The sequence below is a fragment of the Akebia trifoliata genome, chromosome 1 (assembly GCF_017979445.1).
Source record: "Akebia trifoliata isolate Shusen 1 chromosome 1, ASM1797944v1, whole genome shotgun sequence".
Taxonomy (NCBI): Eukaryota; Viridiplantae; Streptophyta; class Magnoliopsida; order Ranunculales; family Lardizabalaceae; genus Akebia; species Akebia trifoliata.
Window position 1 is genome coordinate 28,324,091 of NC_141375.1, and position 17,807 is coordinate 28,341,897.

General features: G+C 34.6%; 2 protein-coding genes and 1 long non-coding RNA gene across 3 annotated transcripts; 1 reads left to right on the forward strand and 2 right to left on the reverse strand.

Moving 5' to 3' along the window:
* Positions 1–915: 915 nt before the first annotated feature.
* LOC147411461 (uncharacterized) lies at positions 916–3,503 on the reverse strand. Its single transcript, XM_086432076.1, has 4 exons — positions 3,276–3,503; positions 1,543–1,611; positions 1,418–1,467; positions 916–1,314 (listed from the first exon to the last, which is right to left on the reverse strand). Exons 1-4 carry the CDS (start codon positions 3,501–3,503, stop codon positions 1,203–1,205), a joined length of 459 nt encoding a protein of 152 aa, XP_086288202.1. The 3' UTR covers positions 916–1,202.
* Positions 3,504–8,460: 4,957 nt separating this feature from the next.
* Positions 8,461–9,358, forward strand: LOC147411462 (uncharacterized). Its single transcript, XR_015180138.1, has 2 exons — positions 8,461–8,874; positions 9,084–9,358. It is a non-coding gene; the product is annotated as an uncharacterized LOC147411462 (long non-coding RNA).
* On the reverse strand, positions 8,908–11,300 carry LOC147411463 (beta-amylase-like). Its single transcript, XM_086448889.1, has 7 exons — positions 11,143–11,300; positions 10,605–11,003; positions 10,356–10,520; positions 9,976–10,239; positions 9,689–9,898; positions 9,369–9,608; positions 8,908–9,280 (listed from the first exon to the last, which is right to left on the reverse strand). Exons 1-7 carry the CDS (start codon positions 11,215–11,217, stop codon positions 9,074–9,076), a joined length of 1,560 nt encoding a protein of 519 aa, XP_086305015.1. The 5' UTR covers positions 11,218–11,300; the 3' UTR covers positions 8,908–9,073.
* Between the last annotated feature and the right edge of the window lie 6,507 nt (positions 11,301–17,807).

Consider the following 17,807-nt stretch of genomic DNA (forward strand, 5'->3'; position numbering starts at 1 on the left):
CAAAGATAGCAGATTTGCAAATTCCTTTCTTTTATTTGTTCTTCTCATTAGCAATTTATGAATTCCTTTGGCTAATATTTACTCAACTTTTTATAACAAAATTCTCCCTCACCTTCATAAAATTTTTCAAGTACACAAAATACGACCCAGTCCACGAATGGTCCGTCTATTCGTGAAGACAAGTGAATGATGGAGAATCTCATACTCAAAATTTCGGATATTTGTGAAGACAGTGAATAATGGTGAATGACATACTCAAAATTTTGGAGACTTAGATCTATTTTAATTTCTTTCAATTTGATCTGTGGTCCACTTAAATCTTCATTGTTTTCACTTTCACCTTCACATTACAAGTCCCTTCTTAGAATCAAAATTTAATTTATGCTTGTATAGTTGTAATATCTTCATTGTTTTCACTTTCACATTAGAAGTCCCTTTTCAAAATTTATACTTGTATAATTGTAATATTGAAATGGAGAATAAATAAATAAAAAAGAACATTTTTTTTCCTTATTTGATCGAATTAAAAGAAATTAAATTTTGAAATGGCACTATGATATTTACAATTGATTATGCTTTTATCAACAAATCTTTTGTATATTTTTAGAGAATTGCTAGTAACATGCCAACTTTTACTTATAACACACCCATATACTTATGTAAACTACTACTCGATTTCAAAAGGATTGGTGTGTTGTAAGTAAAAGTAAGTTTGGCTATAGATCTTTCTTTTTTCAAAGAATGAGGATATAATTGCACTTTGAAGGATTCAGTGACCAATATTCATGCAACCTTTTAAGGTTTTGCTAGTATTACACTATTGTTGCTCAATGTTGCAATGGTTACATTTATAACTATCATTTCTCTATAAAACATATTTTTTATCAACATGGATCATGAAAGATTTTCAAGATCAGAAAGCTGCTAAGATTTAAAATTTCTACGGATTTTCATAACTCAATAGTTAATTATGAAATTTGATCTTATAACATTGCAGCAGCCTCAAAACAAACTCCCATCATGATTCCACGATTACATCTATTTAAACACTCATACAGAATTTAAAACTATTACCCTTTCTACATGTAATGTAAATTGACTAGATGCCAAAATTGCACATATTTAGCCTATAGATTTCACCAACATTCCTAATGCAGAAGCTAACATCATAAGACAGCTGAAGATGTGGATTCCTTATAGTGTTAGGAGACCCTAACGATATTAAGTTCCAGTTGTGTCACAGCCGCATTGATTGCATCGATCACCTCCATCTTCCCTTGGCTCACTACTTCATCCATTGGTGTCCACTCATAGCTAACCAACACCCAACATCACAAGCATTAAAGATTAAACAAAGAGCATCTTTAATACACTAATAATGGCTTCAGAATTTGTTTTCAGGGTGGAAATTACATACCAACTTAGAATGGTAACATTCGCTCCTGCCAGAATCAAATTCTTAACCACCTGAGAGAACATCTATCACTAAATTTGCATGAGGGATCAAATTTACAACCACAAGTAGGGAAGCAGGACTATCACCTCGATATGCCCATTGAGGCAAGCCCAATGAAGAGGTGTATTTTTCTCCACATTAGAAGCATTTAGATCCTGCATCACAGAATGAACTCTCAAACGCAGGTTCTCTAAAATGATTTGAGAAATTTTGGAGGACTTGAAAATTGTATATAAAGTATTAGAAAAACTATGTCGTGTTCCAGGCACAGATATTACTTTGGTCTTTAAGAACCAAAACTCAGACAAATCTCTCATCAGCCAATATAATAATTCATCAAAAAGATGTAAAACATAATTCATTTAGGAAAAATAAAAATTTCAAAAGACAATGGAAGCCAAAGAATTTTTTACCGAAAAACAGAAAGGATATGGAACCAATATAAGGTGTAAAAGACAAGCACACTTTAAATTGAAGTAGTCGATATGGATAAGGGTAAGAAAATATGTTGTTATTTAGGTAACATTGATACCAACAGTGAGGTACCCAATAATAGAAGCAAAGAGAAATCCTCACCACTCCATTTTCCTTTGTAACATTCTTCTCATTACTTTGGCTACCATTATACAATAGCCATTATCTCATATAGTAATATTGTTGCACTTCCCTATTTTGGATAAACAAGCGAGCCAAAGATAGGTTGTAGTCTGTTGGTGAAGTTTCGCAAGATGTTACCTTACACTCAAGCAGTTCTTGTCTTTGACTAAGTGTTGATTGTCACCTTCTACCACTTGGAAGCAGAAGCATGCTATACACAAGGGGCCACAAACCCATGATGTACCACAGTGACACAAGCACCTCATTCATTCTAAACCCATCATCACCCTTCAAATTAAGGAGTTTTTCCAAGAAATACATGTCCCTAGACTGGAGAAAGTTCCAAAGTTAACATATATAAAATAAAACAAGAAAAAAGTGAGACAAAGAGCAATTTGAGATTATATTGTGGGAATGATCAATAGTTCAGCTCTAGTACAATCTACACATAGCATTCCATAAAACTCTCACTTGTAACGCAGAGGGAATCATTCACCAATTGATGGTCTTGGATGATAGCACAGTGGTTGACATATTGCAATGCAACTTTGAGGTCCTCAGTTCAAGAATGGTTTTAAAACTCATTTTCACGTCTCATCTCGTCCATGAATGACACTGAATCATCTTGGACGAGTTTTCCGATACGTTTAAGCCACCTCGTTCAACAATGAGAAAAATGAACCACAGTTTTAAATCTCTTCCGACACGTTTGACTTGTCTATCCTCGTTGGTGGACGATACCGAGATGCATCGGACAAGTCATCTCGGTCTCGGGCGAGATTTTAAAACCATGGGTTCAAGTCCAGCTTACTAATAATAAAAAAAAAAAAAATCACCACTTGATGGCTGCAAATTATGATTTAAAAAAAAAAAAAAAAAAGCTAAATATTTCCCACTTCTAGTATCTTTCAACATTTACTATTTTAAAAAATTATTGAAAGTCAGGAGGAACAAAAAGAATAAAAACAGAAAGTAAATTAGTCAAACCAAATAAAACAATGCCAATTCCACAAAAATGCTAGTGAATGAACTGGACTGTTTTTTTTTTTTTTTTTTTTTTTTTTGTAGTTTTTTCATCAGAGACAATGAAGCAATGAGACACACAACAAGATGATTAAAGAAGAAATTAAACTAATCAACCAACAACACCACAACAATTAAACCAACAAACAGATAGAGAAAGTATATATTTCATCCAAATTTTTAAAGCAAAGGGGCGTACCGGAGTTTGGTTGGGTGTGAGCATAAAAACATAGTACATTAGTGCAACCCACAAGCCAAAGAGAATAATTGAAGTTGTCCAGTCTCCTCCATCCCCACCAGTTCCATTATCAAGCTTATTGTTCGTAAGTCGTGCAGTATTTAGCAGTGTACCATCCAAGAATTCAATGAAGTATGTTATAGTGATGAACACAAAACCAGACTCCACTAGGCTGTAACTGCAAACCATACCTGCAGTAGAGATGCAATACCAATAGTTAAACAAATCTTCAAACCAGCCAACTGTTGAAGTATGAGTCAAGGCTTTGAAAGGTGACAATTTTCCATGGAACTTGGAGGATATGGTTGCAAAATGTTACACCTATTTCTTAGCTACCCAACAAATTCAGAATTTTCACAAACAAAATTTAACTTCCACAATGCTGTCAACTCTGGCATGATGAGTCTCCTTCTGGTATGTTGTTTGGTAATTTAATTTGTACATCAATTTAGTTTAAATTTTCGTTGCATAATTAACAGATATTTTAGAGAAATTTACAAAGTGAATCAAACAACTGATACAAACTCAAAAAAAAAAAAAAAAAAAAATCAATGGTTCTCCACAAAGTTAAGCATTTAGAGAATTTTAAAATGGGATTTCACATGGATAACAATTAAGGATTTAATTTAAACACTAGAACTACAATCTTCTCAACAGAGAGATGTTTATTTCAAATAATTCTTACTAAAATAGAATCAAAACCACTTCTACAAACTCAAAAAAAATCGCTCAATAGGTTGAACTAAAATAGAATCAAAACCATTTTCTACCAAGAAACCAGATGTAATTTCAATGAAGTTCTTAATTTGAATCAATAATATAAGAAAAACCCACATTAGCATTCAAGAAAGTATTGAAAATTCAGAGAGTACCTGTCTTCGTCGAGAGGGAGCTGCAGCACACGTGAGCGAGAGTTGCAGCGACAGAAGAGAGGAATTTTGCAGCGAAAGCCGTTCGTGCGAGGGCGAGGTAGTTGCAGCGCGACGAAAAGGGCGAGAGAGAATGAAAGAGTGAGAGAGAGGGTTTGACAGAACTCTTTGTTATTTCGTTCGATCGGGTTTAAACGAGAGAGAATGAGAGAGTAAGGGAGTGAGCGAATGAGAGAATGAGAGAGTGAGAGAGAGGGTTTCGGCTGCGATGAAGTTCGAAGAGAAAAGGGAAAAGGGATTGAGAGATCGAAGAGAACTCTCTGTTAGTTTCTGTCGGGTTTAAAGAGAAGAGGGACTTCGTACTAATTAACTAAATTTACAGGGATGGCGCTGTAATATATATAAGTTATATCGTTTAAGTTAAATAGCGCTGAGATTCAATCATGTCCGTTGAATCACGTTATATCTAACGGTCCGAAAATGTTTGCCAAACAGTTCGCCAATCCGTTAGCCAGCGAACGCCCCCCTATATATATAGGGTAGCGTTCAAGGGCAAACTTTTTAGCAAACTTTTTGGCAAACATTTTTCAAAACATGGGTTAGAGGTTTTGGAATGGGCTGATTTTTGGTGAGGATGATCTCTACTACGGTGAGTAGATTATCCTCACCAAAAATCAGCCCATTCCAAAACTTCTAACCCATGTTTACCAGCTGAAAAATCGTGGACCGTCCATTTTTTGTAAACTATTTTTGATGGGGTTAGAAGTTTTGGAATGGGCTGATTTTTGGTGATGATGATCTCCTCACCTTAGAGATCATCCTTGCCAAAAATCAGCCCATTCCAAAACCTCTAACTCATGTTTTGAAAAATGTTTTGCCAAAAAGTTTGCTAAAAAGTTGGCCATTGAACGCCCCCCATATATATATATATATATATGGGTCCCGTTCAGCACCCTAAGTTTTACCACACACTTTAACAAACGTGTTTTGTCTTACATGGGTTAGAAGTTTTGGAATTGGCTGATTTTTGGTGAAGATGATCTCTATGGTGAGGAGATCATCCTCACCAAAAATCAGCTCATTCCAAAACTTCTAACTCCATCAAAAATGGTTTACAAAAAATGGACGGTCCACGATTTTTCAACGTGTAAACATGGGGTTAAACATTTCGGAATGAGCTGATTTTTGGGGAGGATGATCTTCTAATCATAGAGATCATCCTCACCAAAAATCAGCACATTCCAAAACTTCTAACCCATGTAGGACAAAAAACGTTTGTTAAAGTGTGTGGTAAAACTTAGGGTGCTGAACATTTCCCTATATATATATATGGGTCCTGTTCAGCACCCTAAGTTTTACCACACACTTTAACAAACGTGTTTTGTCCTATATGGGTTAGAAGTTTTGGAATGGGCTGATTTTTGGTGAGGATGATCTCTATGGTGAGGAGATCATCCTCACCAAAACAGCTCATTCCAAAATTTCTAACCCCATCAAAAATGATTTAAAAAAATGGACGGTCCACGATTTCTCAACTTGTAAACATGGGGCTAAAATTTCGGAATGGGCTGATTTTTGGGGAGGATGATCTTCTAATCATAGAGATCATCCTCACCAAAAATCAGCCCATTCCAAAACTTCTAACCCATGTAAGACAAAAAACATTTGTTAAAGTGTGTGGTAAAACTTAGGGTGCTGAACATATATATATATAGGGAAATGTTCAGCACCCTAAGTTTTACCACACACTTTAACAAACGTTTTTTGTCTTACATGGGTTAGAAGTTTTGGAATGGGCTGATTTTTGGTGAGGATGATCTCTATGATTAGAAGATCATCCTCCCCAAAAATCAGCCCATTCCGAAATGTTTAGCCCCATGTTTACAAGTTGAAAAATCGTGGACCGTCCATTTTTTGTAAATCATTTTGATGGGGTTAGAAGTTTTGAAATGAGCTGATTTTTGGTGAGGATGATCTCCTCACCATAGAGATCATCCTCACCAAAAATCAGCCCATTCCAAAACTTCTAACCCATGTAGGACAAAACACGTTTGTTAAAGTGTGTGGTAAAGCTTAGGGTGCTGAACGGGACCCTATCTATATATATATATATATATATATATATATAGAAATCATCCTCACAAAAAATCAGCTCATCCCAAAGCTTCTAACCCATATTTTGAAAAATGTTTGGCACCAAACTTGGCAAACTTTAGGGCTGCTGAACCGTCCCCTATATATATATATATATATAGGGTCGGGTTCAAACGACACACATTGCGACAACGTGTTTGTCTTATATGGGCAAAAATGTTTGGAATGGGCTGATTTTTTGTGAGGATGATCTCTGTGATGAGGGGATCATCCTGGCAAAAAATCATCCCATTCCAAAACTTCTAACCCTATCAAAATTGATTTACAAAAATTGGATGGTCTATAATTTTTCAACAAAAATTGGACGGTCTAGAAGTTTCATAATGAGCTGATTTTTTGCCAGGATGATCTCCTCACCATAGAGATCATCCTCACAAAAAATCAGTCCATTCCAAACATTTTTACCCATATAAGACAAAACACGTTGTCGCAATGTGTGTTACAATGTGTGTCGTTTGAACCCGACCCATATATATATATATGGGTAGCCACCAAACTCCGAAATGTAAAACTAAACTTCAATAGTGAAATATACCTCTTTTAAATTTTATTTTTCCAAGTTTTTAGAATTTTATCCTCTACAAACCAGTGACATTGGACCATGTTTGAAATTAAATTTTAAATTAATTTGGAGCAAATTTATTTTTTTGGAATAATATACAAAAAAAGGTTTAGGTTTTGTTAGAAAACTATGTTTTTTTAACAAGGGTCCGGTGATTTTTGAAATTTTGAAGAGGTTACATTGTTCGATCTATGATTATTTACTTGCCCAAGTCAATTTCAATCAATTGAATTATAAAATATCAATTATTTAACTTTCCTAAACTAAGGAATAATTTAGATTTTTTTATAATAATAAAAAAGTGAAAAAATAACTTTTTTTTATCTTGACCACGGAACTCCCAAATTTAAAATTACTGAGTTAGCCCAGGTAGATGTCTTTAGCAAATTGCTGCACATTTTTTATTACATATACAATTTAAGTATTATGCCTTCTAAAAAAAAAATGGATTTGATATTTTCTTCCATTATGGTTTTATGTAAAATATACATGTATTACACGTGTAACACACGTGCACTTTACTAGTAAATAATATATATATATATATATATATATATATGAAAAGAATTCAGGTTAGAAAATTCGATATATATATATAATATATATATATATATAATATATATATATATATATATATATATATATATATATAGGGTCCCGTTCGCCACCCTTAGTTTTACCACACACTTTAACAAACGCGTTTTGTCTTACATGGGTTAGAAGTTTCGGAATGAGCTGATTTTTGGTGAGGATGATCTCTATGGTGAGGAGATCATCCTCACCAAAAATCAGCTCATTCCAAAACTTCTAACCCCATCAAAATTGATTTACAAAAAATGGACGGTCCACGATTTTTCAACGTGTAAACATGGGGCTAAACATTTCGGAATGGGCTGATTTTTGGGGAGGATGATCTTCTAATCATAGAGATCATCCTCACCAAAAATCAGCTCATTCCAAAACTTATAACCCATGTAGGACAAAAAACGTTTGTTAAGTGTGTGGTAAAACTTAGGGTGCTGAACATTTCCCATATATATATATATATATATATTTGAAAAGAATTCAGGTTAGAAAATTCGATATAAATGGATGATATGGAAAATTACATAAAGATGGCATATGAAAATGTTTGATGGAATGCTTGTGTGAGATTCAACTTCTTAGAATACACTGAATTTAGATTACACAAAAGTAGGTATTGGTAAATAAGAAATTTTAGCCAAAGGTATTTTCGTAATTTTATTAATATTATGTATAATCTTAATTAGGTTTCTTAAGATATAATGGGAGCGTTCGGAGGCCCTAAAGAGAGCCAAACATTGTGCCAAACATTTTTCAAAATATGGGTTAGAAGCTTTGGAATGGGCCAATTTTTGTGAGGATGATCTCTACGGTGAAGAGATCATTATCATAAAAAACCAACTCATCTTGAAACTTCTAACCCTAGTTTACAAGTTGAAGAATCATGGACCGTCCAATTTTTGTAAATCACTTTTGATGGGGTTAGAAGTTTTGGAATGGGCTGATTTTTGGTGAGGATGATCTCTATATCATAGAGATCATCCTCACCAAAAATCAGCCCATTCCAAAACTTCTAACCCATGTTTTGAAAAATGTTTGCCATAATGTTTGGCTCACTTTAGGACCTCCGAACGCCACCCATATATATATTTATATTTTTTGGGTGAAAGAGTGTAATCTATAACTGTGAGTTTTCACTTGGACATACCTCAATCTAGAGGAAATCAAGTAAAAATATGCGTTTGTGCGTGTACTTTATGTTTTGTTTCGATTCATTTCTTGGTTCAATTACCCTTGTTTTTCTCAACAATGTGAGGTGATACGGTCATAATCTTGCATTTGAAATTTCTTTTAGGATTTATCTTTGCTTGGACTGAGCTGGGACAGTGTGTGTGGATTACAATACAATAATCAAATTTTTGTCCTAGCTCATAGATTTAAATATTCATGGGTGAGTAATTATTTATTTTGCACATTCAAAAAGTAGGAAAATATCTCTCTCTTATTTAAAATGTACATAGATAGCTCAAACCTTTCTACATGGATAAGGCACATTTATGTCACTCTCGACTCATGCAACTTTATTTATGTTCATTGAGTCCAAAACTACTTAGGCTAGCATAATTATTTTCTGATCCCGGCCTTAGTTTTCACTTGAAGATGGAAGTAATCTTCGATGCTGCGTCGTCTAGAACATTCGCCAAGGGGCCACCAACGTTCATATCCGGTGCTGGATCAAATGGGAATGGCTCCATCGGTTCTGTTGCCTCGAGTAGAACCTCAATCGGAATCTTTGGTTTTGATCGCTCCATCGGAACTATAGGGTTGTAGTATTTGTTTGGATCTGGATGGTAATCCTGAAATTAACAAATCCCAATTATACATTTAATCTAAATATGAATATATAAGCACATATCAGATTGTTTTATTATTAATGTGTCGAACCTGATCAGCATGCATTTTCCTCACAAATGTCTTGAAAATCTTCAAATTCTTACTTTCAAGTAGTTCGTCCGATAGCCTGAGATATGTCATCGCAGACATCCGCAGTTTTGGTGGGCCATCTTTGTTGATACCATTTGGCCTTGCATTCCTCAGAATCTCATTATAAGCTGTTTGATCGTATCTCGGAAGGGCATTCTCACCTGCAACTTCTATTTTCTCTCTCCAACCTCCACTGAAGACCTGTGACACAGATAAATCCAATACATTATCGTGTTCGATACGCGTGCATGGATGAGCATTTTAACTTCCCGAGATTTTACCTGCTGAACAAGGTCCTCGGGTGCACTCTTAGCTTCTGCACTTTGTTCAGAGTTTCTCATCTCAATGCAAGTGAAATTCAAAATTCCATAGTGTCTTGTTAGCATCCTCGCTATGGGTCGATACCCATCTCTTTCTTTCAGGTTGTAGTATCCAGCAGTAAGCTCTGCTGCGTGGCTCTCGACCTTATACCACCAATGGATTCCCGACACCTGTTTATAAATCAGGGTTCTATTGATTAATATAATTAGCGGTGAATGAAATTGAAGGTGATGTCAGGGAGACTTACTTTAGCTGCTAATTTGACCTTACAGCCTCGGAAAGCTTGATTTGCTTCGTCAAGAATCTGATCACCATGGAATAGTAACTTGCTAGAATACCATGTTAGGAAGAACTTTCCTTTCTCAGTGATATACGTCCCGTTGGATTTGAAGAACCCTGTGGCGTCGGGTGTGTCGTTATAAGTCCCAGCATCATCAGGCAAATCCCATTCGGGGTGGCCTTGATGTGTCGCAGCCTCTTTGAATTCTGCTTTGAGATACTTGTCGTAGCACTGCAAATATGGTCAATGTGTTTGGTAAAAAATCCTGTTTTTAAAGCCTTGGAAGAACTCAAGGACATTAAACAAGGCAATTAGTGGTGGTCATCTAGACATGTAGAGTCTGTCACCTGAAATTCTCCAATTCCTGGAAACACCCATCCCTGATTTTGAGGATAAGAGGGAAATCTGAGCTCCCCAGCCGGACCAAGCCCTACTTCAATGTCTGTTATGAGACCAGCTTCCAAGAAATCTGACATATTCTTTCTAAAGCTCTTCATATAGTCACTATATATCTACATAAATCAACTTAAGCCTTTAAAATTGAGATAAAATTATAAGATAACACATTGAAAGAATGGGTATTAATGAATCAAAACCTCGACGGCTGTTCGTCCACCAAAGAATGGTTTGTTATCCACTCCGCATGTGAGATACTCATTGTTCCTGTTACCCGACCGATTAGTGTAGAAAATATCAGGGTTCGATTCTCCGATATCAAGGACCCATGCAGGTAAAGGGATGTTAACAACATCTCCAACATTTCCACCACATTGGTGAAACGACATGATCACTTGTAATTTCAGCCCACATTCTTGAACTACTTGGAATAAGTCCCTGTAAGCACTCCAATCGTATTGCTTAGGACCCTTAGCTTCTATTACACCCCACCACACATCCACCATGACCCCATCAACATCTACCCCTTTAAGTTGCTTGAGTTGTTTTTTAATTTCGTCTTTGTTTTCGAAAACATTATCAACTGTCACCACACCCAACTGTTCCACAACACCCAATTACATAACCGAAAAAAAAAAAAACATGACAACATTAGTATTTGATGATATATGTTCATGACCAACCTTAGCATATAGTAAATATTAAGTGCTTATGTTCGTAAGTTTAAATGATGCTTACTGGTAACATGACAAATACAGGAACATAATTAGCCAATATGTTCTCTTTCTGAGTGAGTGATTTTTGTGCCTGCATTTTTCTGAAGAAAGAAAGAAAATGGTCTTAGCTCTTAGGGGTTTTCTTTGTGAGAATAGCAATGGAGATGCTAAGCTTTTGCTGAATCAACGTTGCTTTATAAAGTTGGAGGCAATCATCATCAGGTAGATAACCTTATCTTCAGGACAGAGACCTGTATCTCTAAAGTGGACCCACCTGGGTCCAATAGCTAAATAAAAAAACTAGATTACTGTGGCACATACATTTGCTTTAATAATGAGACCTCTGAAGCATATCAAAGATTCCCTTATCTACCTCTCTACTGGAAACACGAAACCAGTGTTGGGACCCTTGTTTGGTGGTGGCTCTTGCTCTTCATTATCCATTAAGCCAGAAGTAGAAAATAAAATACTAGATTTCCTGTGGCACCTACATTTGCTTTAATGAGACCTCCCAAAGATGGAAAATGCTGAATGACACAAATGGAGACACAAAGGTGACAAAAATGATGTGGTGGCGTGCCCATAACCGTAGATGCTTTTTACTCGTATCTCGTGGAAAAGCATCTACGATAATGTGCATGACACCACATTATTTTTTCACCTTTGAGTCTCCGTTTATGTCACCCCAACACTACTCAAAGATTCCCTCACCTACCTCTCTACTGGAAACACAAAACCAGCGTTGGGACCCTTGTTTGGTGGTGGCTCTGGCTCTTCCTTATCCATAAAGCCAAAAGCAAAAGCTTTTCACCATCAATGTTTGTGGAAATTTTACGAGACTTAATTATTTTGTTTCTTTTATGATAGTGTATCTTTATTATTTTTGTTAATGATTAAAATATCATCATAATGCTCCTACAATATTAAATGGATGGAAAATGCTGAAGTAACATTGAAATTGACATCGTTTCATACATTGCAGTCATGGATGTGTGCCTTTCATTAAGATACGAGTGAAAAGCATTTATGATTTTATGTACACCAATGTGTGAAACGATGTCAATTTCAATGTTACACCAACACACCCACTTAAAGCACTTTTTGAGGTGGAATGCATAGAAGAAAATGGGAGAAAATAGAACAAACCTATTAAATATACGAAAACACTAAAATTTTAATATAATTATTAAAATTGTAGGCACGCACAAGGTCAATGGTTAATGGTGGTGAAGGTGAAGTTCAACGGGATTTAAACCTAGGTCATGGGATCAACTTTCCTCAAGCTTTTTACCACTTAGTTAAGCGGCACCTTCTCATATCCTAGACACTATCACCGAATAATCAATTTTGTATCCATGACACTTGTAAAAAGTGTTTCAAAGAGAACAGATTTTTATGGAAGCACTTTCACTAGATGCATAACATTCCCAAACGAGGTCCAAATGATACAAAGAGATTGAGGTCATTATGATAGGTTAATGGCATGTTGTTTGAACTTCAAAATGTTGTTCTCAAGCAAAACAACTTAAAATCATAGTTTTAAAACTCGAAAAATTTGACTCCATTGTCCATCAAGTTGGTCAAGTTGACAACCACAAGTAAACTTGGACGAGTCAAATAAGACTAAATTGAGTTGTCTTGGCTAGTTTTAAAAGGGTGCCGATCCTTTTGCCGTACACTTTCCTTGCAGTTCCCTGTAATGAATCCTAAATTGGAGAGAGAGAGAGAGAGAGAGAGAGAGGGAGATTTAAAAGAAAAATTAATACTTTAGCCCTGTAAGGATCATTAGGTAGATCAGATCTAAGGAAATAAATAAATAAATAAATAAATAAATAAATAAAATTTAAGCTAGTGAACGGCTTCGAAAACGGACAGTCCTTATTCTATAATTTTTTAACATATGGGTTTATATGACTCTGTGACGTGGTGATCCCTCAACCGTTAAAATCCACTACAGGGATCTTGTATTGGAGAGAATGCGCTCCCGTTTTAAAACTATATTTAAATAACATGCCAATCTATATCAACGTAAAATCATTTAATTTCAACGGAATTAATGTGATGTAATCATTGGTTTGATAATAGAATCTCTTTTTAATAAAAAAAAACTCAAAAAGGTAAAAGGTCTTTGTCTCCCTTTATTCTTATCTAATCTTATCTGTTATGCATGGTTTAATGAGTTGTGCTGGGGTTTCATAAGATTTACTCTGATTCTCACAATTCTGATCTGAACATGCATACATAATCGCAGATGATTTTTACTCGTATCAAGAGGAAATACATCTATGGTTATTGCACATCACATGTAAGACTTGTGAGAATCGCAGTAAATACCCAGTATTTTCCTTGTTTAATTTTCTTATTTGGTGTTTTACAAGTAAAAGCTGATGTGGCAATAGAAGTTCTCTTTTGAAAACACCTTGATTTTTAACATGACAATAATACCCTTCTGTAGTAACACAATATAAATGATCTTCCAATAAAAGGTTACCCAACCATAAACCCATGTTGTCTACATTGTCTATCTGTCCAAATCAGTACACCCACCCTTTCATCACCCATGTTTTCCACACCATGCAAACATCCGAACGGAAATCAATTTACCCATTTTGTAAATATTTATTTCCCATTAAGTTCAGGTGAACTTATCTTTCGAATTTTACTTTCCCTACATAGAACGTGGACCACAACTTACACTGTCATACAATATCTCGAAGAAGGTTCCTTGCAAATGCTTACCGTAACTTGTAGTGTTGGTGAAAAGACGTTAGATGCCACAGCTTGTGGAGTTCTAGCGATACCAGAAGAACCAAATGAGTCACAATGTCCATCGCCTAGCTTCTTGGCTTGCCCGAATCCTCTTGTACCGCTTTCAACACCATCAATAGAAGTTATTTTTGGTCGAAACTGTTGAACTTGGAGCCTAATTTTCTTCTCCCACACAACAAGCTTTGAATGTAGGAGGCTTGTCATTGTGAATCCTATCCCGAGTTATTTCCTACCCAACAAGAAGAGATGTTGTTTTCGAGCTGTTGGATTTTAGTCACCCAAGAAGAAAGAATCATCTAGAGTTAAAGAAATGTGTGGCTTCTGTACTTTTCATGGAAAGATCTTTTATATATATATATATAGGGTGGCGTTCAAGGGCCAACGTTTTGGCAAAACATTTTTCAAAACATGAGGTAGAAGTTTAGGAATGGGCTGATTTTTGGTGAGGATGATCTCCTCACCATAGAGATCATCCTCACCAAAAATCAGCCCATTCCAAAACTTCTAACCCCATCGAAAATAGTTTACAAAAAATGGACGGTCCACGATTTTTCAACTTGTAAACATGGGTTAGAAGTTTTGAAATGGGCTGATTTTTGGTGAGGATGATCTTCTCACCGTAGAGATCATCCTCATAAAAAATCAGCCCATTCCAAAACTTTTAACTCATGTTTTGAAAAATGTTTTGTCAAAAAGTTGGCCCTTGAACGTGACCCATATATATATAGGGTCAAGATCAAGGGCCATATGAAAAAACATATGTAAAAACAATGCAACATTAATAAAATTTTAAAATATTAGGTAGAAGTTTTGTGAGGATGATCTCTATGATGGGAAGATCATCCGAAAAAAAAAATCTGTCCAATCTGAAACTTCTAACCCCATTAAAAGTGATTTAGAATGTAGATCGTCGATTTTTTGTCAATTTTTGTCAATAATTTGTAAATCATTTCTGATGGATTTAGACGTTTCTGATTGGGCTGATTTTTTGTGAGGATGATCTTCTCATCATAGTGACCATCCTTACAAAAAATCAGCTCAATCCAAAACCTCTAATCCATATTTTGAAAAACCATTGTTTTTTCATATGTTTTTACATATGGCCCTTGAACTGCTCCCATATATATATATTTTAATTCTCTGATTGTGACATAAATCATTCGTATAGGTTTTAATATTAATTATCTGTAAGTAAGAATGGTCAGGGGCGGAGCCAAGATTTAACTCATGTGGGGGCAATGTAAGCGTGGAAGTTCTCTTGTGAGGGAAATGAAGATTGTAATTTTTTTTGTGGGGGCAACATAACAATGTAAACTGTTTGCTGGGGGCAATTAAGTGCAATAATTCATTGCTCCAAAGAAGGTTTGAAAATTCTTATGGGGGCAAGTGCCCCCATTGCCCCCACTCTAAATCCTCCCTTGAGAATGGTGGGTGTATTTGGATTTTGAAGGACATATGCTCTAATTTATGTTGGACCTAGCAAAGACAGGAAGTAAGAAGAAATAATCAAAGTGGCCCCAACTTGCTATCAAAAAGAAGAAGAAGATGATCTTTACACAGGTAGAGAATCTGCCAAGTACCTTAACCTCATTAAAAGGAAAAAAAACTCGAGGTTATTTAATTTTGTTTTGTTATTTGTTCAAGTAACTTTCTCCTCTTTTGTTCTTTTACCAAATCATTTGGCTTTTGTTTTTTTTTTTTTTAAAGCTTATCGAGGTTAAGACAGATCGAAACCAACTACAACATCAAGTACGACATACTCCTACCAGTATGATCAAGAATAGACAACAGATCTCTAGAGAAATAATTACAATAAACTATAAATAGTACTGTTGTAATATATTTTTGGATGAAAATTACAACATACAAAATTAAACTTTTGACTATTATGGTGATTCATTTTCACCTATTAAAAAAAAAATAATGTATCTATAATCTGATAAATCCGTTATCTTTGGGTATCTGATTCCAACTCTCAATTAAGGATACACATTAATTATTTTATCTTAGCATATTAATTACAAGAAAAATGATGCACCTTTGGCCCAAGCCAAAATATTCTCATGATCAAAGATACATATAAATATCTATTCAAAAATTTGCAAAGTCATTTTCTTAATACTTGGAATATGAGTATTAAAATCCAAACTACAACTTGAAACCTATGACTTTCTAGTTGGGCCACTTTAGTGATCACCAAGCTATTTCACAAAATAGGATTTTGAGTTGAAATAATCACTTTGCAAAATAATTAATCATCAATCATATCATGTCATCATTTAAACAGCTTCATATATGTGAAAATTTCATGTTCAAATAAACTATAGAAAATAATTATAACATGTCAATACAAGAAATGTTACTCATAAATTCCAAATATGATTAAGATTTTATAAATGATACACATTTTGTGTGTTGTGTTCTATAGTGTAGAACAAATTATGGGCAATATTATCAATTTAATAAAAAATTGGTATGTAACGTCATGTTGGAAATGGAGAGTAGAAAATGCACTAAAATATATGATTTGCTCAATTAATTAAAACAGCCAATAACATCATGCTTTATATATCAGAATCCATAGATAACACGTTGGGTAGAAAAAAAAAATGAGATTTTATTTTACGGAAAACTTTAATAGTCATAACGAAAAAGAAAAAAAAAAATCAAAACTAAATCATATCAAATATATATGAAATCTTCCACAAATAATTGATTCCAACAAATAGATTATAATGGAAAATCAAGAAAGTCTCAACATGTGACTCTGAAACCACATGTTAATAAAAATAAATAATATTCCCTGAACTTAACTATCATGATTTTCAGATAAATAACATACCTGAATCCATATCAATTTCTTCAAATAATTCTTGATCTGTAAATATGGATTTTTTCAGGAGATAAGTTTTTCTCTCTTAATTATTTCTCTTAAAAGAAAATTTGCATCCATACACTAATGATGAAAATTGTATAATACCTCTTAAAATGGGTAAAGAGATTACCTATTTTATTTAGTAACTGCTGATTTAGTTTTGTAACTGCTAATCCATTTTTCATCAAAGTAATAAGTAAAATAGAAAACTATTTCTCTAACTGTTATCAACTACTATTCTAGAGATTAGATCAGTAACTTCTTTTAATAAAAGACTAGAAGTCATATATGTGTCATGTGATACATTAAAAAGATATCTAACATTATACTCTTGGCACCCATTACTTTGCTTTGGTATAAAGGGTATTTTAAATTAAGTTCGGATTGCTTATTTAGTGCGTTCTACCTCTAAATTAAATTTGCATTTGACGATGATGTAGGACCCTTGATTTGGGGTGAATTGCGGATTTAACTTTTCACATCATTAGCACCACGGTGCTTTTAGTGCATATTGGCCATGTTTATAGCATGAACTTCAAAAGAAGGGCCACAAGAAATGACACCTGAGAACCGACAAAAGAAGCGTACCAACGCCACATAATTATTGCAGATGTAGGGTTCTAAAGTAACTCCTTTGCCTACATTTATATAATAAAACACAATAGCCGATCCCACTCCCTCTATCCCAACATCCACAAGTTGAGATTTAACTTGAGTGGGAGATGAAAACTTTAACTTTATTCTCTTTTACTTTTATATTATTTTTCAATGGGTCAGGTTCAAGGGCCATATGAGAAAACATATAAGAAAACTTTCGACGGTAAATAAAATTTTAAAATATGGGTTAGAAATTTTGGATTGAGCTGATTTTTTGTGAGGATGATCTCTATGATGGGAAGATCATTCAAAAAAAAAAAATCAGCCCAATCTGAAACTTCTAACCCCATTAAAAGTGATTTAGAATGTGGACCGTCGATTTTTTATCAATTTTTATCACTAATTTGTAAATCACTTTTGATGGATTTAGAAGTTTCTGATTGAGC